Source organism: Phocoena phocoena, chromosome 11, assembly GCF_963924675.1.
Source record: "Phocoena phocoena chromosome 11, mPhoPho1.1, whole genome shotgun sequence".
NCBI classification, from domain to species: Eukaryota; Metazoa; Chordata; class Mammalia; order Artiodactyla; family Phocoenidae; genus Phocoena; species Phocoena phocoena.
The window spans coordinates 7,390,132-7,416,379 of NC_089229.1; the positions used below are offsets into that span (position 1 = coordinate 7,390,132).

A 26,248-nucleotide genomic window follows, 5' to 3' on the forward strand; every position below is an offset into this window, starting at 1 on the left:
CTGCTTTCACCTGGGGACTCCCCTCTCCCCTGTCTTGGTCCTCAGGACCCCTGGCCCAGGCCGGGCCAGTCAGAACCAGAGTCAGGCCTTGGGCTGGAATGCCTGGCAGGCTCTTCTCCCGTGGCTCCTGAGTTGGTAGAGTTTCGGCCTTGGGCTGTTGGTGGCTGGGCGTTAGAGCCAGCAGAGGGGAGTGGCCAGGGAGGACCTCTCTGAGGTGGCGACGTTTAAGCTGAGCCCCAAGTGACAAGAAGTATCTGGCCTTGCCACAATCTAGAGAGAATTGTGGCAAGAGGAGATGGTGTGTTAGAAGGCCCTCAGGTGGGAGTGAGCTTTGGCGTGATAGAGGACTGGGAAGGAGGCTGATGTGGCTGGAAGGGGTGAGGGAAGTGAGAGGTAGGGTATGAGCCTGGAGGGTGGGAGGCAGGGCCTCAAAGGCCAGTTCTGAGGAGACTGCGGCTTCGTCCGCTGGGGACAAGGCCAAGGCAAGGGCCAAGGGCCTGACCTGTCCCTTCACGTCCAGCCTCCAGTCTCTGAGGCCCTCCCCGCCCCACCAGCTGGCAAACACGTGCTGTGACTGCCAGGCCGCCAGGGAGCCATGAATGAAGGAGGCTGGGCTGAGGTTTGAAGTAGGGTTATGATTATTCTCGACAAAGACGAGAGGGCACGGCTGTTCATGCAGGAAAAGAGCAGCCTGTGGCACCACCCGCCTACCCACCAGCAGCTGAGCTACAAAGAAATCATCTGCTGAAAACCAGGGGCTCCGCCATGGAGGCTATTGCTGTGGAAACCAAGCATTCAAAAGCTCATCTCCTCGAAAGCCTCCGTCGCCTTGGAGAGACTGTAGAGGTGAGTCAAGGCAGAGCAGCCTCTTAGTCTTACTGATTCCAATCCAATTATAATCCCCGTTTTGTTGTTGACTGTCAGCCCACAAGTGGGGGCCAGTTCTGGGCTTATGTGGCCTTGAATCCACATAACCCTTTAAGGTACATACACTCCTAAGGTGTTGGTGCCGCTTGACAGATGCTGAAACTTAGGCACAGAGAGGATAAGAAACTTACCCAGCACCACACAGCTAGTGATAGAGCTGGAATTAAAACACAGGAATTCTGATTTCATTACATTCTTGTTCTTTCTGCTACACCACACCACACTGCCTTTGCAATGTCTTCAGTTCCCTGGATGCCCTTCTCCTCCACTGTGAGACTCATCTCCAGCCTCTACTAACGATTTTACCCAGTAAAGCAGAGTGGTCCTTCCCTCCTCTCTGGCTATGCCCCAGTCATCTTCTCTAATTCAACTACTGCCCTTCTGCCAGAGAAGATCTTTTCCTGCAGTTCTGACCACGTCATTTGTTCATTCACTCATACATTAGACAAATATTTACTGACTACTTACTATGTGTCAGATGGTCCAGGCTGGAAGACTGCAATGAACGAGACAGGTATATGCCTTGAGTTTACAAAGCTCCTGTTTCATCTAGGAAGAGACTTAGCACAAAGTGCACAAGCAAATAAATGTATAGTCACAAACTATGAAGACAACAAACAAGCAGGGTGAGATGAAGGAGACTAATAGGGCCAAGTCTACCTGCTGAGACAGAGGGCTGAGAAGGGGCCCGGTAAGCTGAGCCCAAGGCGTGAGAAGGAGCCAGCCTTGTCAAAAAGCAGGGAAGAGGGTTTCCCTGGTGGCGCAGTGGTTGAGAGTCCGCCTGCCGATGCAGGGGACATGGGTTCGTGCCCCGGTCCGGGAGGATCCCACATGCTGCGGAGCAGCTGGGCCCGTGAGCCGTGGTCGCTGAGCCTGTGCTCCGCAACGGGAGAGGCCGCAACAGTGAGAGGCCTGCGTACCGCAAAAAAAAAAAAAAAAAAAAAGCAGGGAAAAGTGTTTCCCAAAGAGAGAACAGCAAGGGAGAACTCCCAGAGGCAGGAAAGGACTCCGCATGTTCAAGGAACTTCAGGTCAGCAGTGTGGCTGGAGCAGAGGCCACATTGTGTAAGGTTTGGGGGACCTGGCAAGAGGCCCGCTCCTCATCTGAGATGAGACAGTGTCGCTGGCAGCCTCGCAGCCTCATCCAGGGTAATGGTCAGGGCAGGCAGGAGGACGGGGGTATGAAAGGCTCTCCTGGCCTTGCCCCTAACCTGGAGCCTACCCTTAGGTTGGTAGGTGAGGGTCTCCTTCTGCTGTAGCTGCTTGGATCCTCTCAAGTCACTAGGAGAAGCTCTCTGTGATGGGGTGAGGGGGTCCCTGGCCCACAGCCGGCCTCCCTTGCACCCTTCCCTGAGGACCTGGGGCTGGAACAGCCAGGCTGACCAGCTGACCTAGGTCTGGGATGGGCTGTGAGCCAGGCCTCTATCAGCCATCTGTCCACAGATGTGCGCTCCTGGACCTTGGGCCTCCAGACTTCTCAACCCTTAGTGCTCACCTCCACTCTCACCTTCTGAGCCAGGCTGTCCCTGACCGCCTTGGCCAGAGGAGCAGTTCTCACTCACTTGCTATCACATTATGCATGTGACCTTTCTCAGCAGCAGTGCCTGAGGTGATCTGTATTTGTTTCCCCATTTACTGTTGGTCCCCCTTGCTGTAGCACTAGCCCTCATGCACAGCAGCCCTAACAAATATCTATTGACTTTCTGTACTTTGCTTTTGGCTCAAACCAGAACAGAGAGCAATGTCCTGGGATGCTTTGTTTAGGTCCCTTCTAGAATCACCGTTCCCGGTGGTCCTCAGCTATGCCTCTGCCTCCATGGAAGGCATTTTTAAAAACATATTTATTATTTTTTTAAAATAAATTTATTTATTTACTTTTGGCTGAGTTGGGTCTTTGTTGCTGCGTGCGGGCTTTCTCTAGTTGCGGCAAGCAGGGGCTACTCTTCGTTGCGGTGTGCAGGCTTCTCGTTGCAGTGGCTTCTCTTGTTGCGGAGCACGGGCTCTAGGTGCGTGGGCTCAGTAGTTGTGGCACGCAGGCTCAGTAGTTGTGGCACACAGGCTCAGTAGTTGTGGCACACAGGCTGTAGAGCACAGGCTAAGTGTTTGTAGTGCACGGGCTTAGTTGCTCCGCGACATGTGGGATCTTCCCCGAACAGGGCTCAAACCTGTGTCCCCTGTATTGGCAGGCGTATTCTCAACCACTATGCCACCAGGGAAGCCCAAGGACAAAGTCCATTTTGAAGATGGAAAGTCGGATAGGATAGCAGCAGGTTTGTGGGGTAGAGACGACCAGGAGCGCCATTTTGGCCCAGGTTAAGCTTGAGTTGCCAAATGGGCATGTGAGCAGGTAGGTTTGTAGACTGTGCAGGGGAGCCCGCCAGTTTAGAGGTGGGTAGAGGAACCTGGGAGGTGGAAAGAGGATCCGGGTGTGTGAAGGAGGAGGGAGTGATCAGCTGGGATAAATGCTGCCCTTGAGGACTGAGAATTACCACTGGATTTGCCAAAGTGGAGGCCATTGTTGACCTTGAAAAAGCAGCTTGGGTTGAGAGGTAGAGCCAAAAACCTGACGGGAGCAGGTTGAAGAGAGGACAAGAAGAGAAGATTTGGAAACAGCAAATGCAGATGGCTCCTTCAAGGGGTTTTGCTGGTTAAAGGGAGCAGAAAATGGGGCAGTAGCTGGAGGGAAAGGGGGCCAAGAGGGTTTTTTTTTTAAGATGTGAAAAAAATCTTAATTGCTTTCTTAAATTTGAATTTTATTCAGTTTTTAATTTGAATAGGTAATATGTTCCTATGATCCCAAACATCAAAGATTCTGAAGGGCATTTGAAAAAACAATTCTCCTTCCTACCCCTGTCACTCTCCCATACCCCTCAGGCATTCAGTTCCTTGCCCTGGAGACAGCCAGCGTAATTAGTCCCAGAGCACACACTCATGCATGCGCGCACGCACACACACACAGCATTATTTTTCTTTTTATATGAATAGTAACATCCCATATAGACTGCTCTGTGCCTTGCATTTTTTAACAATATATTCTGAATATCATTCTATCTCAAGACACAGAGAGCATTTGCATCCTTTCTTATGGCTTTGCATTATTTCCCTCTATGGTGCACTGTGTATATTTTTTCATCCAGTCTTCCGCTGATGGACAATCATTTGAGATGGGTTCTATCATTATCTCCATTTTACAGAGAGGCAAGGAGGCGCTGAGAGGTTCACCGGCTCCACCACGGTTGCTAGCTAGTGCGCTGCAGCGTGGGAACTCCATGCCCTTAACCACCACTGCTCTCTCCTCATCCTCCTGGATTAGTTTCCAACCCTATTTCTCCTTCACTCCTACACGCTTAGCAATTATTTTGTTATCCCTTTGTTCATTCAATATGCACATATTGAACATATTTGCACAAGCGCTGGCCTTGTGCCAGGCACAGGGCTAGGCCCTGAGGATGCAGAGGGACAGGACAGAGAAGTCCTCTGCTGTCGAGGAGCTTGCAGACTAAGTCTTTGTGTGTTTTTGTAAGCTACCTCAAAGCTTCTGTGGCAGGACGCAGAGAATTAATAAAGAAGCCTGGTCCTTGTTTTAACTAATGAGGAAAGCAATCGTGCCCACAAATCACTGTTGCAATCCTATGAGCTGAATACTATAAAAAAGCCTGGGAACTCTGCAATTCTGGCCTCATCCCCTGAGCCTGGCCCTCCTCCAGTTTCCCATCTCAGTGAAAGGCCTTAGGCGTTGGCTCCTCCCACTTCCGTCCACAGGTCCTCCACCCTATCTCTGAGAGCACCCCCTGAAGACCTCTGGACTCGGCCCAACTTTGCTCTCCATGGCTACCAGCTTGCTTGGGTCTTCTCTTTCAGGGGCCACCCAGTAATTTCCTCCCTGGTGTTCTTGTCTCCACACCAGCCCCTTCCCATCCACTGTCCCTCCAGCTGATGTGTCACTATGTCATTTCCCCGTTCTGACCTAGAAGGTGCTGCCCTTGGGCTAATGTGGTGGCAGCATAGCCCAGTGGTTAGGATGATCATGGGCTCTGGAGCCTGAATCCCAGCTCTGCCACTTATTAGCTGTGTGACCTAGAACGACCCACTTAACCCCTCTTTGCTTTAGGTGAGGCAAAATGAGAAGAGATAAATGATAATGAGATAAATTAGATAACAATGGTAATAGCTCCTACCTTATACAGCTGTCGTGAGGATTAAAAGTTAATGGTTAGTATAATAATAAGGCCCTTGTGATCTGGACCCTGCCTAGGTCTCCAGTCTCACCAGTTGAGGGCAGGAGCTGGGATGTGTGGTGGCTAAGCTCCAGGGCAGCAATGAAAAGGCTCTCAGGGCAGTGGTTATGGTGGTGATAGCTGTGGGAATGGAATGAAGAAGGAAAATTTGAGAGATATTTGAGAAGAAGAAATAATGATCTCCTAAATACTTTTTTAAAATTTATTTATTTATTTATGGCTGCATTGGGTCTTCGCTGCTGCGTGTGGGCTTTCTCTAGTTGCGGAGAGCAGGGGCTACTCTCCCTTGCAGTGCATGGACTTCTCATTGCGGTGGCTTCTCTTGTGGAGCACGGGCTCTAGGCGCGCGGGCTTCAGTAGTTGTGACACGCGGGCTCAGTAGCTGTGTCACATGGGCTTAGTTGCTCCACGGCATGTGGACCAGGGCTCGAACCCATGTGCCCTGCATTGGCAGGTGGATTTTTAACCAATGCGCCACCGGGAAAGTCCCGTCACTGAGGTTTTTGTTTTGTTTTGTTTTGTTTGTCCCAGTATATTATCACTTTTCAGTTGAGATGTAATCTGCCTACAATTAAATGCAAAGATCTTAAGTGTTGAGCTGGATGGGTTTTGGCAATTATACACAAATATATACAATTATATACATCTCTGTAACCAGCCACTAAAAGATACAGAACATTTCTATCATCCGAGAAAGGTCCCGCCAGTCAATTCTCTCCGTTTCCAGAGTACTGTAGGGTCTAAGCACACTGTGTTTGCGTTCTGAAAGGATCACTCTGGCTGCAGCTTAGAGGACGGCCCGAGGCCAGCAAGGAGAGTACTTACCGGCTGGGCGAGAGATGACTGGATTGCACCGAGGTCGCCTAGCAACCTGAGAGCGCTGTCGCAGGGTTGACAGCTGCGCCTACGGCAGGCAAGGCCCCACCCCACCCCACCCAGGCCCCTCCCCCCAGCCCCGCCCCGCGCACGAGCCGGTAGACAGCTCCGCCCCGCGTCGGGGGGCGGGCCGAGGATTCTTATTGGTCGGTCCTCCGGAAGCTACCGGATTCGGAGTCTCGCCTGAAGTCTTGCCGCCGCCGGCTGCGTGTGGCTTCGCGGTGCGTGGCGGTGGCGCTTGGCGAGGGCTGTGTGTGGCTGGCCGCGCACCCCTCCCGCTCGAGCCCAAGACCCTGCGGCTGAGCCTCATTTTCCTCTCTTTGTAGTAGCGGAGCACGCCCCGCACGGGACACCCCTACGGTGCAGCCCCATTGCTGGCCTGGGGGCTGGTCACAGCTATTGGAACGGGACGGAGCGGGCTCGGGGATCCCCACTGCCCCAGGCTCCGGTGCGTGACTGACCCACCCGTTCCCCGAGCCCCCCGCGCAGGGTGGGATGTTCGTCCTGGTGGAGATGGTAGACACCGTGCGGATCCCCCCGTGGCAGTTTGAGAGGAAGCTCAACGACTCCATTGCCGAGGAGTTGAACAAGAAGTTGGCCAACAAGGTACTGGGTCCACGGGGTCGTGGGCAGGCCTTGGCACGGGAGGGCCCAGCACTGCCTACCCACCCGCTGCCGGCCTGGCCATGCCAAGCCTTGGAGTTGGGCAAATAGCTTAAAGTCTCAGAATTCGGTTTCTAAGCCTGTGCATGGGATGGGGGGTAATCCTTAACCCACTAGGATGCTGGCAGGAATCAAAAGAAAAACTGGGTTTGAAAAAGGCCTTGTAACTGGGAATTGCTAGCGTCCCCACTTCCAAATTACTTTGCAATCTAGGGCGAGTCCTTTACCCCCTCTGGGCCTCAGTTTCCATTTGTAAAATGGAAATAATAATTGCTGTCCAACCATGCATTGTTTCTGTGAAGATGGCTGGTAGTTTAGCTGTAAGGAGGTTTATCCATTCATTCCTGCAAAAAAATGTTTGTGCACCTTTTATGTGCCAGGCTAGCATGCCTGAGTGCTGGGTCCTCAGAGGCCTTCCCATGGCCTTTTCTGAAGCAGCCCTGCCTCTGCAGTTATTCTGTGCCATATCACTCTTTCCTTCTTAGCACTCACCACTCTTTTCTTATTTGTTTACTTGGTTACTGTTTTTCTCTTTCCCTCTCCATGAGGGCAAGTGACTGTTGTCTTCCCCATGGTATCCCCCATATTTAGCCAGAGTAGATGTTCCATAATTGTTTATTAAATGAATAAAACAGACAAGCTTCTGCTCTGTAGTGTGGTGGGGAAAGCTGATATGGGTGAGAGACTCCCACAGCTGAGTGTGTGATGAGAAGTTGAGGTAAATGTTATGAGAACAGGTGTTCACAAGCCTGTGGAATGAAGGAACTTCACCTACAATGAGGGAGACAAGAGGGTTTGCTAGGGAGGTGGTGCTTGAGCTGAGATCTGGTGGTGAAGAAGAACTAACATAGGGGATTTGTTTTTTTTTGGGGGGGGGAGGTTCTGGGCAGAGAGTAGAGCTGTGCAGGAAGCAGAAACAGGATGTGCAAAGGCCCTGTGGCAGGAGGGAATATCGCATCTATCATGGCATGGAGGGGCTGGTCTGGCCTGAGCACACAGAGAGAGGAGAGGCTGGAAAGTGGTGGGAGCCAGGTCATACAGGGCCTGCAGGACTTCATCGAATAATGGTCTTCAGCAGGAGGTAGTAGGCTGAGGAGAGAGCCGGAGGAAGATTGGCTGGCTGTAGGCAGGAGGCAGGTCCCTTCCATAGAGCCTGAAATTACAGAAGGTGGAGTGTACAGACCTGGGGATTTGTTGTTGGTGGAGAGAACTCATGGAGTCCTTAGTGGATGGTGTCTGATTACTTTGTGAGGTAAAAGGAGAAGGGACCTCTAAAGGACAAAGAGAAAAGGTGTGAAAGTTACAAGAGGGTATATAGTCCTTCTGTAATGCAGGTCCTTCTCTGACCTGTTCAGACAAATATTTCTCTTTTTTTTGGCCACGCTGCGAGGGTTGCAGGATTTTAGTTCCCTGACCAGGGATCGAACCGGGGCGCTCAGCAGTGAAAGAGCTGGACTGCCAGGGAATTCCTAGACAAGTATTTCTGTATTTGAATCATTGAGTCATTTGAGAGGAGGCCACACAGAATAGGTCCAAGGTCCAGCCAAGGGCACACATCTCCTTGTGCTTCCAAAGCCAGCCGACTCTGCCTCATTGCCCTGAGGTCTGGCCGGGACTCTGAGTTCTCTGAGCTTCTTGCTAATCCTTGAACAGTCCTGCAAGGTCTCTAACTGGGAGGTGATGACGCTGGTGTCAGATAAACAGACACCAAGCAGCTAGTCCTTTGCAGCATCCTGGAGTGGAGATGGGTCATGGGATGTCCTCTGCCTGTTCTCTGCCCAGTTTCAGGGCCTCCCATGTGTCACTCTGCCAGCCTCAGTCCCTGTGGCCCCGTCTGTGTGTCCGAGACTTTGTGAGCAGAACAGCGATTAGCTGTGGTCTGACATTTTAAACTGTGAGCTCTAGTATGGAACTGGGGCCTTGGAAAGTGTAGGTTTAACCAGGGGTTCCCCACCACTGATCCTTATTAGTAATGATAATGATCCTTGATTGGTGATTGTTATTTCTAGCAGGTGAGCTGGCTACTGAGCTAGGTACTTCGCAGCTGTTCTCTTGATTTAACAACCCCACAGCCTGGTATGTCCATTTTTGCAGATGGGGAAACTGAGGCTCAGAGAAGTGACCTTGGAGGTCACACAGGGAGTGGTGGAGCTGGCGTTGTAACCTGCATCCGTCATGTCACCAAAGACCTTGTTCTTTCCAGAGTTCAGCATCCTCCCCGAGTTCCTTACCTCAGGCAGTGCCCCAATGCATTTCCAGCTGTAAAACGGGGATGATCATACCTGCCCGGCGCGGGGTGGGGGTGGGAGGTGGGGGGTGGATCTCAGGAGAGACTGCGCAGGGGGCTGGGCCTCGAGGTCACGGGCTGTGTACACGGATGCCCACAGGTCGTGTACAACGTGGGACTCTGCATCTGCCTGTTTGACATCACCAAGCTGGAGGACGCCTATGTGTTCCCGGGGGACGGTGCATCACACACCAAAGGTGGGTGCCCTCCTTCTGGGCACTGGGCTTCTTGGGGCTCAGTTTTCTGTAGGGGGAGTCCTCGTCAGGGTGTTGGGAGACCTGGGGCCTAGTCCTGACTCTGCCAGGAATTTACTGGGTGATCATGGGCAGAATCTTCCCCTTTCTGGGCCTCAGTTTCCTGTCTATAAGAAGGGGAGGTAGACAAGGTGATTCTCAAGGCTTCTCCAGCTCTGAGATTGTGGCTCTGTGTCTGTGTCCCCTTTGGTCTTGTGTGTTATATGAGCCCTGCTCTGCCTGGCTCTCAGGCTGCTCAGGTAGGGTGGGTGGACAGATAGTGGAAGACAATTGGAGTAGGCATTGCTAGCTTAAAAGTGGGGAGAGCGGAGGGGAGCACAGCTGCCCCTCTTGGGGTGGTGGCTGGTTGGGGGTGGGAAACTTTGAGGGACACCAAGACATAATGGTTAAAAGTGTGGCCTCTAGGTTTAAATCCCAACTCTGCTACTTACTTGCTGTGTGTCCTGAGCGGAACATGTAACTTCTCTGTGCCTCTGTTTCCTCTTCAGTAAAATGCAGTTAACAGACTTTATTTTTTTATTTTTTAACAGTAGACGTTATTGTTGTGAGAATTACTAAGTTAATATGTACAAAGCTCTCAGGACAGGACCTTGGCACAGAGCAAGTGCTTGACGGCTCATCGACTTGAATTGTTTCTCCAATTCTGTGGGTCAGCTCGGTGGTGGTCTTCTGGGCTGGCTTGGCCAGGGCTGGATGGTATAGGGTGGTCTCATGTGTCTGGTGGTTGACAGACTGGTTGGATGGGGGGCTTCGGCTGGGTTTCACGTCTCTGCTCGGTGTGGTGTCCTCTTTCAGTAGATAGACTGGGCACCAAAGCACAGATGCTTTTCAAGCTTCTGCTTATATCCCATTGGCCAGAGCAGGTCACGTGGCCGAGGCCAGAGTCTAAGGATGGAGAAGGGCTTCCTCTGGATGGGAGGGGCTGCGGTCACATTGGCAAGGGATGTGCACCCCGGATGGGAGGGAGGAGTAGAGGGCGGGTCACCTTGAGGAGAGGGCTCAGGGAGGAAGCGGGGTGTTCTTCTCTCCCCTGCCTGGACAAACCAGATCAGAAGCAGAGGGCAAGGGCGCCATTGAGGTGGTCCAGGGCTAGTCGGGGTGCAGGCATGCCTCTCGCCTTCCGCTGGGCGCTCGCCCGCCTGCCCCAGACCCTCTGAGTCAGAATCTCTGGGGAGGGGCCTGCAGGGATTCTCACACAAGGCCGCGTTTCAGGAGCCCTGCCCTGGCCCGTACTGGGGGGGGGGGGGGGGGGCGGGGAGTGTCAGCCTCAGCACAGAGATGTCCAAGCATTCCAGATTGTGCTGTGAGGCTGCCTGGTGTGTGTGTCCAGGAATCCAGAGACTTAATTAGTTCTCACGGATGCCGTTGAACTCTGTGGAGAGCTGCGTGTGGGGACCAGGACGGTTTCGTTAGCAGAAAGACCAGTCGGTGATGTGGACACAAGGCCACAAGGGCTCTGAGCCCAGTCTCTGTCGTGGGACAGGGGCCTTGCTGTCCAGGAGACAAGTGGTCAGGGGGCCAGAACTTCAAGAAAAACTCAAAGGGACTTCCCTGGTGGTGCACTGGTTAGAAATCTGCCTGCCAATGCGGGTGACACGGGTTCGATCCCTGGTCCGGGAGGATCCCACATGCCGCAGAGCAGCTAAGCCCGTGAGCCCCAACTACTGAGCCTGTGCTCTAGAGCCTGTGACCCACAACTACTGCTGAGCCCACGTGCCACAACTACTGAGGCCCGCGCGCCTAGAGCCCGTGCTCCGCAATGAGAGGCCCGCGCACCACAACGAAGAGTAGCCCCGGGCTTCCCTGGTGGAGCAGTGGTTGAGAGTCCGCCTGACGATGCAGGGGACATGGGTTCGTGCCCCGGTCTGGGAAGATCCCACGTGCCACAGAGCGGCTGGGCCCGAGAGCCATGGCTGCTAAGCCTGCGCGTCCGGAGCCTGTGCTCTGCAGCGGGAGAGGCCACAGCAGTGACAGGCCCGCGTACTGAAGAAAAAAAAAAAAAAGAGTAGTCCCCGCTCACTACAACTAGAGAAAGCCCGCACGCAGCAACAAAGACCCAACGCAGCCAAAAATAAATTAATTTAAAAAAAAGAAAAAAAACTCAGAGAAAAAAGTTAAATATGAGGAAATTCTGTCCGTTCATTTGGTTGTGTCTGCTGCTTGGTGTAGGACTTCACTGCTGGTTTTCTTATCCACCCTGCTTCACCCTGGGTCCCCTGTGTTCTTGGGAACGAGGTACAGGAGTAGAGCCCAGGGTTAGGCCTGCCACACAGACCTGGAGTTGAATCCTGGCTCAGGCCCCCCTTCGTGGGGACCTCAGGCATGTGACGACCTTCCTCAGCCACACTCTCCTCATCTGTATAATGGGGTAACACTCGTGGCTACAAGGCTCCTCAGGGCCTGTTGAGCATCACGCAGGGTGTCTTTGGTCTGTGGTGGGGATCGGTGGCCAGGCTTCGAGGCTGAGCACAAGCCCAGGCCCCATTCCTGCCACTGCCTCGCCAGGGCTGTGGCCAAGGGTGTGCTGAGCGGGGCTCCGCACCGGGCCTCTGCGTTCGCTTAGAGGATTATTCATTTGCCAGTTGCCTTCTGCTTCTTTCTGTTTCTCCTCCTACTCAGGCCAGATTACTTTACCTGTCTCTCTGAGACTCATTCCTGGAAAAACGGTGTAATGATAATGGTACCCGCCTCACACAGCCCTTGCGAGGAATAAACGTGAAAAACCACGGGAGGCCTTTGGTCCGGTGCCTGGCGCGTAGTAGGTGCTCACGACATGTTAGCCTTTGTGACTGGTGACACTGGCCCCGACTGGCCAGCCTTATCCCTTGTCACTTAGGGTACCTTTCCTTGGCACCAGCCCTGTGTTCTCCATGCCTGCCAGGCTGGCTGGACTCGCCTCCTTCCCCTGCCTCTGGCTGAACTGGGGCTCCGCTCTGGGCTCTGGAGCAGCATGTCTTTGTGCCCACCGTTTGCTTTGCTCTTTTCCCTTGTTTTTTAAGTTGTGATAAAACACATATAACATAAAATTTACCATTTTTAGTGTATAGTTCGGTGGTATTCAGTGCATTTACATTGTTGTGTGGCCATCACCACCATCCATCTCCAGAACTTTATTGTCTTCTTTTTTTTTAAACTTATTATTTTTTTTAATTTAATTTTATTTATTTATTTATTTTTGGCTGTGTTGGGTCTTTGTTGCTGCGTGCGGGCTTTCTCTAGTTGCAGCGAGCAGGGGCTGCTCTTCGTTGCAGTGCGCGGGCTTTTCATTGCAGTGGCTTCTCTTGTTGTGGATCATGGGCTCTAGGCGCGTGGGCTTCAGTAGTTGTGGCATGTGGGCTCTAGAGCACAGGCTCAGTAGCTGCAGCACACAGGCTCAGTAGTTGTGGCTCACGTGCTCTAGAGCGCAGGTTCAGCAGTTGTGGCTCACGGGCTTAGTTGCTCCGCGGCATGTGGGATCCTCCCGGACCAGGGATTGAACCCATGTCCCCCGCATTGGCAGGCTATTCCTAACCAGTGCACCACCAGGAAAGTCCCTTTATTGTCTTCTGAAACTGAATCTCTGTCTCCACTAAACAACAGTTCCCCAGCCCCTGCCCCCAGCCCCTGTCCACCACCATTCTATTTTCTGTCTCTGTGAATTTGACTACTCCAGGTACCTCATGTGAGTGGAATCATGGTATTTGTCCTTTGTTGAAACGCATCATATCCTGAGGCAGCCCTACCTATCCTGGGACAAAGTTTGCTCGAGCCTACAACTAAGAATGGGTCTTCCTCTTCTTACTGGTCCTTCAGACCCATCCTTTTTGACTTTCCAGTCTTCCCACCTGCAGGCTAAACATCCCTAGAACTTCAGATGGGGGTCTTGGGAGGTGGCCCGCAACATAGCACCATCCCAGCTGGCCCTCCAGCTGGTCTGTGGCCTCCTATTTTATTTTATTTATTATTTTTTTTGGCCGTGTGGCATGTGGGATCTTAGTTCCCCGGCCAGAGATCGAACGTGTGCTCCCTGCAGTGGAAGCGTGGAGTCTTAACCACTGGACCGCCAGGAAAGTTCCTTCCTTTTTGTTTTTTAATTGAGATATAATTCACATACCATGAAATTCACCCATTTAAAGCATACGGTACAGTGGCTTTTAGTATATTCACCAGGCTGTGTGACTGTCACCACTGGCTAATTCCAGAACATTTTCATCACCCCCAGAAGAAACACCGTTCTCATTAGCAGTTACTCCCCGCTCTGCCAGCCCCTGACAGCCATTAATCGACTTTCTGTCTCTGGATTTGCCTATTTTGGATGTTTCATATGAATAGAATCGTAAAATACGTGGCCTTTTGTGATTGGCTTATTTCATGTAGCATAATGTCCTCGAGGTTCTTCCATGTTGTTGCATGTGTCGGTACTTTATTCCTTTTTGAGGCTGAATAATCTCCCATTGTATGGATATATCACATTTTGTTTATACATTGATCTGTTGTCAGACACCTGGGTGGCTCACCATTTGCTTCTGGAGGTAATTGTTCCAGCCTTGAGCTCCCTGGGCACAGGATCCTGTGTCATCCTGTCCCTGCAAGCCCAGTGCCCAAATCGGGCCTGGCACAGACCTGGCAGAGGCTCCGTGGGGATTTATTAAAATGAACCGACATTGAGTCATACAGGGGACAGGATTTTTCCACACTGTGCGTAAGTGACATCTGCCCTCATCTACCCTCTCCGAGGTCAGCATGCGGCTCTCCCATCTTAAGAAGGCTCAGAGGCTTGTATTTGTCTCCTCCCAGGGAGGGAGGGGCACCAGCTGCCTCCTCTCCTTTTCCCACACTTTCCTGCCTGGTGGAGCCATGGGGAAGCAGCCTGGTGGGGAGCTGGGGGCCAGGTGGACCCTGCTGTCCTTGGGGTGAGGCTGCCAGTCCAGGCAGCTGAGGGCATTGGTAGCAGAAGCCTGTGTTTGGGGATTAAACCCTTTCTGAGGAAGGCAGATTCAACCCAGTGTTCCTGTCTCATGGTTCGGGAAGACTTGGAGTTTCCCCTTGGCAGAACAGCTGTGTGACTGTGAGTGGGTGACTCAGCCTCTCTGAGCCACTTGCGCATGGTCACACTGGGGAAGCATGACATCTGACACAGGTGGATCGTGATGGGCACTGGGCGACTGCCAGGGGGCAGCCTTACGGTTATTTACTAGCCCTGGCGGAATTCAAGCCCTAGACACCACCTTTGGGGCTCGGTGGACACCCCGTGTGTGTGCGTGCACGCATGTGTGCAGGGCAGGGGGCAGGCGCTCAGCAAGGGGCAGCAGTGATGGAGTGACGGCTTCTGCCAGGCTGTGGAGTCAGAGTCTGTGATGTGGGCACAGACCTTACCTGATATTTTTCTTGGGGTCAGGTGAGTAGGGACCACATAGGACAGGACTTGAGAACCCACAGAGGCATTTTTGCTGGTTTATTGGCTCTTCCCCCACCCCAAATTCCAGAGCATTTTTAGCATCCTGTTCCAGGTCAGAGCTATGCCTGGGGCAAACTTTGCCAATCAGCGGGAGATGGGGGAACTTGTTTCCAAACCTGGTTCTCTTTGCCAGTTGCTTCTGCCCTTGTTAGAATTTAAAGGAGAGAGCCTGGGCTTCCCTGGTGGCACAGTGGTTATGAATCCACCTGCCAACGCAGGGGACATGGTTCGAGCCCTGGTCCGGGAAGATCCCACATGCCGCGGAGCAACCAAGCCCGTGCGCCACAACTACTGAGCCTGTGCTCTAGAGCCCGTGAGCCACAACTACTGAACCCACGTGCCACAACTACCGAAGCCTGCACACCTAGAGCCCGTGCTCCACAACAAGAGAAGCCACCACAATGAGAAGCCTGCGCACCGCATTGAAGAGTAGCCCCTGCTCACTGCAACTGGAGAAAGCCCGCGAGCAGCAACGAGAACCCAACGCAGCCAAAAATAAAAATAAATTTTTTTAAAAAAGAAAAAAAAGAACAGCAGCCCGGTAATTTAAAAAAAAAAATAAATAAATAAAGGAGAGAGCCTGGAGGAAGGCTGGAATTGACTTTGGGGTCATTGCTGGCCCAGAATCTGAGCTCAGGTGTGACTGATGGATTTGGGAACTGAGCCTCAGTTCCAGGGCCAGTGCTGCCGGCCTCTCACAACGGGGGCCAAGTTGTGGCCTTGCTGGGGACGGGGCCGAGGGTCCCTCTGGCTTAGCTAACAGGTCTAGGCCCACAGGCACCTGGCGTGGACTGCTGTGTGGCTTCTTGGTGCCGCCACGGGGTCAGCATGCCAGTGAGTGAGAGTGGACACTGGAAAGCACAGGCCACCCCAGCTGGAGCAGCCTTTCCTCATGGCCTGCTCATCACTGACACGCTTTCATTTCCAGTTCACTTTCGCTATGTGGTGTTCCATCCGTTCCTGGACGAGATTCTGATTGGAAGTATCAAAGGCTGCAGCCCGGAGGGAGTGCACGGTAATGTTGGCCCTGAGTCCTCACATGAGACCCGGGAGCACGCTGGGGGCAGATGGCGGGGCTGGCCTGCCTCCCTTTAGCTTCTGTGCTGGGCCTCATGGTCAGGGGAGGGGTCACATAGGGAAAGAGAACCTTCCCAAGCTGTCTGAGCAGCTTGTGCACAAGGGGGATACTCAGCCCCCTGTGCTATAACTGTGAGGACCTAGGCCAGCTGGGGGCCTTCACTGCAAGGCTGTGAGTCAGGACCTCAGGGCAGGCACTGGAGCTGGCAGAGGTGACTCGGGGCCCTTGGCATCTGCTGGTCCCTGTTGTGCAGTGTCCACCTCGGGTTTGGGTGGCTGCTCAGGCTATGGCAGAGGCGTGGGGCTCTGGGGTGGGGACGGGGCCCAGGGTTCCATGGGCAGCACAGGGTAAGGGCTTGCTTGTCCATTCTGAGCCCCGTCTCATGCTGTCACCTGCGTGTCTTCCAGTCTCTCTAGGGTTCTTCGATGACATTCTCATCCCTCCAGAGTCACTGCAGCAGCCGGCCAAGTTGTATCCTCCCAAGGTTAGAGTGGGTCATGGAGGAGCTCGGGCCTCTCCAAAGGAAGGTCCTCACTCTTCGAGGTGGCCTTGGGTCCTGTGACCTGATGCTGCTGGCCTCTGCCTACCCCTCTAGCTTGCATTTTGCTCTGGAAGCACTGACCTGCCTGTACTTCTCACACTGACTGGTGTCTGCACACCTGCGCCTCCATCTGGACTGTCAGGCCTGGTTCCAGCTCAGTGCGCTTAGGTTGTCCCTTCAGGAGTCATCTCAAAGGTCACCTCCCTCTAGAGGCCCGCCTGACTGGCCCACCTCCCCCCTTCAGCTAACATTTGAGGGCTTGGCTCTGCGGGTCCTAGGCTGGTTGAAGATTCCTGTTGCTGGCTCCCCCATTGTCCCTGTCCCGGCCCTTGCCTGCTGCACTGGGGTTGCTGTTTCTGTGGGTGCTCACCGAGACCGCTCACCAGGAGGGACCCCATCTTTTCCCGACTGTACCCGCAATGCCCAGCATGGGACCTGGCGCAGAGGAGGGGCAGGACCCATCTGCGGGGTTGCCATTAGAGGGCAGCATGTCTTTTCGGTGTGAGCTCTGCTGATTGGAGGGGGGCCATCCAGCAGAGCCGGCAGTAGGGAGCCGGGGTGCGTGCGTGTGTGTATGTGCGTGTGCGCGCATGTGTGCAGGGTAGGGGCTGTGTGTGGCTCTGGAACTTGTCAGAAAACCTGGCCCAGGCTGGCCTATCCCTCAGCCTGGTGACCTCCCATCCTGCCGTGTCCTCTTGGAAACTGGGCAAGTCCTTGGGCTGCCTGCTGTCAAGTGTCCTGAGGCACGGAGAGGGACGTGGAATTGCACTATGCGGAGAACGCTGGCCAGCGTCAGTGAGCACTCGGGCCGACCCGAGGGGTCCTGGGGAAAGCACATTACACGTGTGCTGTTTTATTACCTCCCCACCGCAGCCCTGGAGGGCAGGCCTTACTGTAATCTCTGTTTTACAGATGGGGACCCTGAGGCACCGAGAGCTTGGGCCTGGCCCCTGGTGGGTGGTGGAGCTGAGGTTTGAACTTGGCAGTCGGCCTCTGAGAGAGGACACATGGGCAGAGTAAGACCTCAGGCACCGAGGGGCTGTGGTCATTCCATGTTGAGGCAGAGCTCGCGCTGTGCTCTGGAGCTCCTTCCTGCTCTGGTGTCCCGTGGTGCCTGCCCGGGGTCCGTGTTCCCAGTCTGGATCCTGGTGCCCAGGAGATCCAGCCACTCACTGGGCCCGGCCCGACCTTGCCTCTCGCACACAGCGCTGGGCCTGCTTTTCCTGTGACTTTCCAGAGCATCTCAGCCTGGGATTGGATTTTCCTGGGGCGTGCCGTGGGAGGACTCCCCAACACTCTGGCTCCCCTGTGGCCTGGTTGTTGCCTTGACCCTGCGCCCCACCCAGCGATGAGGCAGAGCAAGTGTGGGTGTGGGAGTACGAGACGGAGGAAGGAGCGCACGACCTATACATGGACACCGGCGAGGAGATCCGCTTCCGGGTGGTGGACGAGAGCTTTGTGGACACATCCCCCACTGGGCCCAGCTCAGCCGATGCCACCTCTTCCAGCGAGGAGCTGCCAAAGAAGGAGGCTCCGTACACGCTTGTGGTGAGCTGTCCTCATAAGACTGCGGGGAACCGCGGGGCGGGAGGCCCCAGCAGGTCAGGGTGCAGGTCCCTGTTGTGGGGTCTTGGGCAGTCCCTTCTCCCTGGGGAGCCCCATTTCTGCAGGCCAGGGCAGCGGTAATTCTTTGTTTTTTCCTTATAAATTTATTTTTTGGCTGCATCGGGTCTTTGTTGCTGTGCGTGGGCTTTCTCTAGTTGCAGGGAGCGGGGGCTACTCTTGGTTGTGGTGCGGTGACTTCTCCTGTTGCGGAGCACGGGCTCTAGGCACGCGGGCTTCAGTAGTTGTGGCTCATGGGTTCTAGAGCACAGGCTCAGTAGTTGTGGCTCACGGGCTTAGTTGCTCTGTGGCATGTGGGATCTTCCCGGACCAGGGCTCGAACCCGTGTTCCCTGCATCGGCAGGTGGATTCTTACCACTGCGCCTCCAGGGAAGCCCAGGGCAGCAGTAATTCTTGCAGTGAGGTCATAAAGCTGCCATGGCTGTTGGGGAGGGCAGGGGAGTCAGACCCCTGCCCACAAGAGGGATGACACCAACTGGACAACAAGGCTGTGGGTCAAGGGGCTGAGAGAGAAAGAAACCAAGGGAGGGGTGGTAGGGCTGCTCCTACTACAAACCCACACGGCCTGAGGTGGCAGGGAAACTGCAACCGGCCAGATCTGACTTGGGTCCCTTTTGTCTTTTATCCTCATGAAGCCAGACAGTGAGCGACATATGACAAAAGTGGGATTTCAGGGGCCTGCCGGTAGGGTTTTCTGGTATAACGTGGGCCCCGTAGTTCACTTTTAGGGCAGCTGTCTTTGTCAGGATTGTGGGTGGCCCAAGGCTTCCCCTTTGTGTGTGTTTGGAGGCTGGGGCTCAAGGTTACTAGGCCTTTCTGGCAGAACTAGACCACGAGTGGCTCAGAAGCCAGGCCCAGGACTGGTCTGCTGGTGCCTGTGTGGGCCAGGCCTGGGGGCGAGGGGTGAGGGGCTGTACCCTCGGTAAACCAGCACTTTCCTTACATGCCTCAGGAGAGGCTGGAGCAGGAGAGGGGAGTCTGGACCAGCGGGGAGTACTGCTGCAGCTCCAGCATGTCCCCAGAGCCTCCTGGCTGGGGTGTGCCCCACCCTCCCTTTGGCCTGTGCTGGGCGCCTAAAAGGAAGGGCCCCCATTGCCTCCTGTCCAGGTTGGCTCCAGCTCTAAAGGTAGATGAAACATGCCTGTTCTCTCTCCCCCTGGCAGGGATCCATCAGTGAGCCGGGCCTGGGCCTTCTCTCCTGGTGGACTAGCAGCTAGCACTGGGGCTTTGACACTGGACCCTGCCCAGCCCTCGGGAAGGTGGTGCGGCGGGTCCTGAAGACAACAGGATGCCGAGGAGCAGGCTGTCCCCTCCCCTCCTCCTCCCAGACCTACCCCACTAAGTCCCACCGTCCACATGGACTTCTGCCTGTCAGTGACAACAAAGATATTTAATAAATGATGGCCACGTCAGTTGGGAGAGCCACCATTGTCTCAGTGTTCTAAGGTTACCGAGTTGCCACAGCTGGGACAGTTCCTCACCCCGATCACTTCCGGAGATGACTTAATGGCGGGACTTGGGGTTTGAGAGCTCCAGGCTGCCTCAGGCTGTGCTCTGGGCCAGCTGAGCTTGGTGGCTCCATAAAGTAACAGCAAGAGGCTGGCCTGGGGCAGCTGCCAGTTGCTGATCAGAGTCTGACCTTTAAGGGAAAAACCCTCTTCCCACCAGCGTGTGGAAGGTGGGGCGGCCTGGCCTCAGCTGACCAGCTCCATCAGGAAAGTGGGTGCTGTGGATTTTGCTGGCCCAAGGGGGTGAGGGCTGGTGACCTGCTGCTGTTACTCCCCCACCAGCAGTCCAGCAGGAAGCCTCGGGCCAGCTGTCACTTTCCGACCTTGGCCACACCAGGAACAAACACCCAGTGGGTGTCTGCTTGTGATGTGAGATCCTGGCACCAGGGCAAGCACCCCATCATTTACTCAGCAGAATGGCTTTGCCAGACTCCTTCTGTCCCTTCACTCATTTCTGCCAGGAATTTTTGCCGGGACCAGGACACTGTTTTGTAGCACCCACCCGACGCCATGTTTCTGTCAGGCAAGTCTTGTCCTGATGAAGGAATCTCCGTGGAGCCTGCCTCCTGCCCTGGCCTTTCTGCTCACAGGGACACAGGGCCGTGGAGGTATGAGTAGTGCCAGTGGGCAGTGCTCCAGGGAGAGGAGCAGTTGCAGAGCAGTGCCTGTGGCCGCCCTGTACTAGAAACTAGGGAGCAGTACACACATGGACTAGCTGTGACCTTGGACGTGGTGGTCTGTCTGTAAAACAGACACTCTCTGGGCATTTGAAAGGCAACTCGATGCCCAGGGGAAGTGGGGGCTGCATCTTGGGCCAACCCCTCCCCCCCGCCCCCATTGGGGAAACTACTGGAATGTGTGGGCGTGGGGAGGGGAGGCTGCAGGCGAAAGCAGGGCGGGAAGGAAAGTGGGAAGTCTGGTGATGGGTCCGGCTGTGGCGTGGCTGTCGGCGTCCACTGACTCTGGCTGTGAAGGACCCCCCGCCCCACAGGCTGGAGTTGGTAACAGCACAGACACCATCACTCACAAAGGAACACTCACTGAATCTGGATTCTTATTTTCCTTAGAAGAACAAAAGGATCTTTCGAACCCTTCAGCCACCAGTGAAATGATCATGCAGGAGAAAAACTTTAGATGGGAGTCTGTCGTTAAAAATAAATACCGTTGCCCAAAGCTGCTCAAGATCTGAATCAAACTAAAAACAGGAAGGTGGGGGGTTGATACGTTATTTTAAGAACCTCCCCACCCCCACCTGTGGGTCACTCCATGGGCGGACGGAAGAGAGGCCAGAAGGCCTGGCCACACCATCTCGGTGGTGAGTGAAGCCACGGCTGGATCGGATCAGATCTGGTTCTGGTGACGCAGAACTGCACTCGTGACACCGGAGCTGGGTCCGAGGAGCAGGATGGGCGGGCGCTGGTGGCAGAGCAGGACCTTACTTCTGCTGCAGCTCCTTCATTCTGTTCAGAGCACTGCCAGCGCGGAACCACTCGATCTGGGTCTCGTTGAAGGTGTGGTTCAGGAGGATGGTCTCCTGGGTCCCGTTGGGGTGCTTGATGATGCATTTCAGGGGCTGGGAGGAGGAGGGGGAGGAAAGCAGGTATGGGTGGCCTGGCTCTTGGGAACACGGCCCTCGGTTCTGGTAGAGGGTCAGGAGGTAGAGGGTCACTGCTCTGGGTCCTTGGGGCCAGCAAGGCGAACCAAATCCTAGGCCAGGTCTGGGCCTCGGTGGCCATGCTAAGACCTAGATGGCTTAACTCCTGGGGCCAAGAAGGTCCTGCAGGGCATGGGCTGTTGGCCTCTGAGTGCCAAGCCTGGGCTACTGAGTGGACGGTAGGAGGGCCTGAGCTGGCTCTACCCTCATCTCTGGGAAGGCATTTCCTTCCCTCTCTAGGGGGGTTACCTGGAGAATTTAGGGGCCCTTCTAGCCGGAACAGAGGCTCATGGGAGGAGGTGCAGGTAGGGCCAGGTTTAGAAGGAGGGGAACCAAGGTGGCTGCCCCCTCCATTCCCCTCCCCTCTTAGGAGGGCCCTGGGGGAAATGGGCTGGCTGGTCCACCTCCTTCCCTGGTTCCCTACCTTGCCAGGGGCAAAGTCCTTCAGGCCCTGGATGGTCAGCTTGTCCACAGGGTGAATCTTGTTGTAGTCGGCTGGGTCAGCGAAGGTGAGGGGCAGTAGACCCTGCTTCTTCAGGTTGGTTTCTAGAAGGCAGAGGGCACGCTCAGTCCATACACGGCAGGTTCCTTTCGTGAGGAACCTCACCGACCAAGTCTAGTTAAGGCTCTGGGAGAGGCACCCCTAGTCCTGTCACATGGGGACAAACCTGGGGCATCCACTACGAGGACCAAGGTGGCGCACTCCCAGTGACGTGGGGCCCTATGCAAGTGTGCTTTGGTGCCTGTGTTTCCTGAAGCCTGTGACAATCAGAGACAATCCTTTGACCACGTGCCCTGGATTTCAACTGCTACAAGTTTGGAAGCAAGACCAGCACATGCTAGAGATGGGAAGCCGTGGGTGTCAGAATCCACGCAAACCTGAAGGGGCAGAGGCTGGAGGCTGGTGATGGTGGGAAATGAGCTGCCGACACGCCCTAGGAACCAGGCGTGTGGCTCCAGGCCCCACTGGGCCACTGGCAGGTTGAGGAACCTTGGGCTGCCAGCAAGGGGAGGTGGATGGGGCTGGGATGGGGCTCCAGCTCACCGTGGATCCTGGCGAAGCTCTTGGTGATGATGGCCCGGCCCCCGAGGTGGCGAGGCTCCAGTGCCGCGTGCTCCCGGCTCGAGCCCTCGCCGTAGTTCTCATCTCCGATCACCACCCACCGGATGCCATGTGCCTGTCAGGAAAGTAAGGAGCGAGTTCATGAGGGAGAGGAGGGCACTGGCCCCCCTCCTGCACAGTCCTCGGGCTTCCTAAGGCTCACAGGTCAAGGAGCTAGAGAGTCCCCTCCTCACCTGCTCCCCAAGGACAGGTGAAGTTAGAGGTGAATCTGGCCCAAACCAGGCCCTGGGAAGACGTGATGAGACACGGGCCCTGGCTGTCTGCAGTGGGCCTGGGAAGGTGCGACACCCCCCCCGCATCAGTGCTCAGCCTGGAGGCAGGCGTGAGTGGGGGGCACAGTGTCGGGGAGAGCCCAGGGCAGTGGCGGTGACAGACATGGGACTGCCTCCGTGGCACTGGGACACTATTCAACTGCAGAGTTACTGGTATGGACTCCCCCTGTCCCTGAATCACCCACTGCCCCATGCAGCCACCAGGAGGTGCCAGAGGACCCCCATCCCTAACCCCCACCAACCCACCTTGTAGTAGCGGGCAGTGTCAGGGACGGGACCAAACTCCTGGGTGACGGCATTGCGCACGGAGTTGGCCTTGCCATTTTCGATGTTGATGGCACCAATGAGCAGATTATTGGAGATGTTGTCCAGGTGCCCACGGAACTTGAGCCAGGGGCCAGCAGCCGAGATGTGGTCAGTGGTACACTTCCCTTTGACCTGGGGTGGGTGAGCACAGAGAACAGAGGTCGTGGCAGGGCCTCTGAGTGGCGGATGAAGGGAGAGGCCCTCTCGAGGCAGGCAGCGGGACCCGGGGATGGGGACACGAGAAGGATGTCGGGCTGTGACACAGGGTCTACAGTTTTGGCGTCACCACTCTGGCCACGAGGGCTCAGGCAAGGCTGTCGCCCACCCCTCAGAGGGGGTAGAGGAGGCTGGACATGGAGGACACGTATGTCTGCTCACTCACCCTTTAGACCTAGGCCCTCAGGTAGGAGATGCCCAGGCTGGAAGACCAGCTACAGATCTCATACCAGACACAGAGAGGAGCCCAGGGATATGTCTGGGTTCTGGCTAGTGACTGATCAGTTTCATCTACTACGTGGGCCTAATACTGGCCGTGACACTGCCTGGAGACCCCACAGTTAACAGCATAATGCACGTGTGACATGGGTCTGAGGCCTCTGTCTGTACCACAAGAGCTTGTCTGCTCAGCTCCCAAACACAGGCCATACCCCCGATGCTCAACTGTGGGAACAGAGGAAATGACGTCTTCCGGAGCTTGTCTTGCAAGCCAGACGTGTGGAGACCTGGCTGTGCAGGGTCACATGTGCCCATCTTGCCCTCCCTGTGCTGCATTCACTACCCCCACCCACTGGAGGTGGCCCTCACCAGCTGGAGCAGGATTGCTGAGGGCCTCAGACAGCAGCTGGCCAGACTCAGTTCTGCCCAGCACGGGGCAGTGGAAGAGGGGACACAGATGCCCTCACTCCTCTGCAGCCAAACCTCCCTTCCTGCCCCCACCCTAATCTTGACTGTGTCCTCCACCATGGTCCATAGGAGAACGTGTGGTTTCACGGCCCTTCCTACCAATCAAGGGAGGGTGCCCTGGCAGCAGGGCTGTCCTCCCTGTCCCCATGCCACTGACCTTGATGAGGATCTGCAGGTCCTCCAGGTCTTTGCCATCCCACTTGTCAAAAGGCTCCAGGAGCTGCAGACGCTGGCTGGTGGGACTCACGTCCACACGCTGGCCGCTGCTGTCCTTAGGGGGGTGCTGGTAGGTGTCCTGTCCAGGATCGAACTCCTGCAGCAGGGGACAGGGCACATTGGGTGCCAGCCCCTCAGCCCCCATTCGGAAAGGCTCTCATGGAAGGCAAGCTCCCCCGAGCACCAAGCCGCTCTCTCCCGGTGAACACGGCCGCTTCACTCTCACAGACAGTGAGCGTCCCTCCTGGGCAGGAAGTGTCTCAGCCACACAGCGGCCCTGAGGCCCAGGCCGAGGCGGGCGTGCAGGACAGGTGGCCGTGGTGGTGCCTGCTCACCGCTCGGGGAAGCTCATCTGCGTCTGGAGCCTCCAGCTTGAACTTCTTGCCATCCTTGCCCGTCAGGAAGTCAGTATCTGGGTTGAACTTGAGGGTGCCAGCAATGGCCAAGGCTGTGACAATCTGAAATGGAGGTGGCCAGTTTGTCAGTCGGCACCAAACTCCACTCCCATTCCTCCACCTCAGCAGAGACCAAAACTGAGCTGGAGCCCAGGAAATTTCCAGATTCTCCACAGACCACTCTTCCCCTTAGAGGTGGGAGCTGCAGGAATCTCCCTGGGACCAGGGCCATTGGGCCCGCAGGGGACTCATGAACCCAAGGGTAATCTGGCCTCTACCACCCCCACTGGGGCCTGACCTTAGAGCCCCCTCGACCAGGGTCAGTGCTGGACCCAGAGAGGCCGGAAATGCGGCTGCAATGAAAATGTTCCTTAATGGGCACTGAAAACATGGGAAGGGCCATTTCTTCACAAAAGTATTTCTGGAACACTCATTCAAAAAACCAAGTTACAAAAGACTGGCCAAGTGCGGACAACCACTAAGTGCCCGGAGCACGCGGCTCAGTGGCTGTTCACCATGACAGCGGCCTCCCTCCCGGCTCAGGGACAGTGCGAGCACCTCCTGCGCTGCTCCTGGGCCGCCGACAGGACCCTGGGGCACAGAGGAGGGGAGCGACAGGGTCGAGGCCATAGGGCTGGGTGGAGGTGGGCTGCCTTCTGTCCCCAGGTGATGCTAAGGCTCCTGCTCACCATCGCAACTGTGCTAAATGAGACCTCAGGCTCCTGCGACCGAGCGGAGCCAGGTGGGGGGCACCAAGGGAGTTTGACGCCTGGGGCCGGCAAGGTTTATGGCTCTTGGTTTCTGCCCTGACAGTCCCTTGCCCTGTGATGCCAAGCCTCCCTCAGCAGCCCTGCGGGGTCAGACGGCCTTCCCCAGTGCCCCTACTCCCCTGACCGGCCAGCAGCAGGGCCCCGAGAGGCCGTCCCAGGTTAGGGCCGGGCCTGGCAGAGTCTCACCTCAGGGGATGTGACGAAGGCATGGGTCTCGGGGTTCGCATCATTGCGGCCTGTGAAGTTCCTGTTGTAGGAGGTGACGATGGTGTTCTTCTCCCCCTTCTTGATGTCCTTTCTGCCAGGTCAGAGGGGACAGAGTTAGGGATGTCTGGCCTTGCCACCTGGCCCATCCTGCCTAGCTCATGGCAGAGGAGGGGGAACTGGAAAGACCCTGAAAGGGTCACCTCCTCCCAGAACTCACACACACAGAGCAAGAGGGAACCTCGGGCATCAATGAGGTTTGCTTGAGACCACACGTAAGACAGAGGCCAGACCAAGGCCAGAGTTTCCTGACCCGGGCACTGCTTCCTTTCAAGAGGCTGCATCAGAGGTCACCACTGTGTGCATTACGATGAGGCCCCCCTGGCTTCTTCCTGCCACCCCAGGCTCGTCCAGGTGGCCACTCAGTGCTGCTGGGGGCTCTTCCTCTTTACTTCCAGCCCAACTTTCCAGTCCTTCCTGGAAAAGTCTTCTAATGTGCAACAGCCCCAAAGCCAGAGGCCTTGGGCTGGGAGTTTTCACTTCAACGACATCTCCCCTCAACATCTGGGGCTCTGTACCCCAGGACATAAAGGGCCGTCCTATCAAAATCGTGCTTCTGGGGCTTCCCTGGTGGTGCAGTGGTTGAGAGTCCGCCTCCCGATGCAGGGGACACGGGTTCGTGCCCCGATCCAGGAAGATCCCACATGCCGCAGAGCGGCTGGGCCCGTGAGCCATGCCCGCTGAGCCTGTGCTTCTGGGGCCTGTGCTCAGCAACGGGAGAGGCCACAACAGTGAGAGGCCCGCGTACCGTAAAAGAGAAAGAAAAAAAAATCGTGCTTCTCACCTGTCCCACTGGCCAATGCAGGGGCCACAGGCATTGGCCAGGACGATGCCACCCACGTCCCTCAGGATCTGTGCCTGCAGCAGGGACAGAGGACAGGGAGTTGTCAGGGGCAGGCTGGCAGCTGATGGGA

At 55.5% G+C, this 26,248-nt stretch overlaps 2 protein-coding genes across 3 annotated transcripts in view; one reads left to right on the forward strand and one right to left on the reverse strand.

The window, feature by feature from the left end:
* Window positions 1-6,535: 6,535 nt before the first annotated feature.
* On the forward strand, window positions 6,536-19,140 carry POLR3H (RNA polymerase III subunit H). Of its 2 annotated transcripts, XM_065887739.1 has the most exons (6): window positions 6,536-6,646; window positions 9,091-9,187; window positions 15,610-15,696; window positions 16,167-16,230; window positions 17,647-17,848; window positions 19,087-19,140. In XM_065887739.1, the coding sequence occupies exons 1-6, from the start codon at window positions 6,536-6,538 to the stop codon at window positions 19,138-19,140; spliced, it is 615 nt and encodes a 204-aa protein (XP_065743811.1). The 2 variants fall into 2 exon arrangements, with proteins under 2 accessions (XP_065743811.1, XP_065743812.1); XM_065887740.1 differs by lacking the exon at window positions 15,610-15,696.
* Window positions 19,141-20,463: 1,323 nt separating this feature from the next.
* The window catches only part of ACO2 (aconitase 2), a 52,097-nt gene continuing 46,312 nt past the window's right edge, over window positions 20,464-26,248 (reverse strand). The window contains exons 11-18 of the mRNA XM_065888395.1: window positions 26,119-26,192; window positions 25,257-25,368; window positions 24,241-24,363; window positions 23,847-24,002; window positions 22,727-22,918; window positions 22,131-22,263; window positions 21,510-21,631; window positions 20,464-21,004 (exon numbers count right to left, since the gene is read on the reverse strand). Coding sequence (XP_065744467.1) covers window positions 20,867-21,004; window positions 21,510-21,631; window positions 22,131-22,263; window positions 22,727-22,918; window positions 23,847-24,002; window positions 24,241-24,363; window positions 25,257-25,368; window positions 26,119-26,192 — 1,050 coding nt within the window. The 3' untranslated portion in view covers window positions 20,464-20,866. The remainder of the gene's footprint in view (window positions 21,005-21,509; window positions 21,632-22,130; window positions 22,264-22,726; window positions 22,919-23,846; window positions 24,003-24,240; window positions 24,364-25,256; window positions 25,369-26,118; window positions 26,193-26,248) is intronic.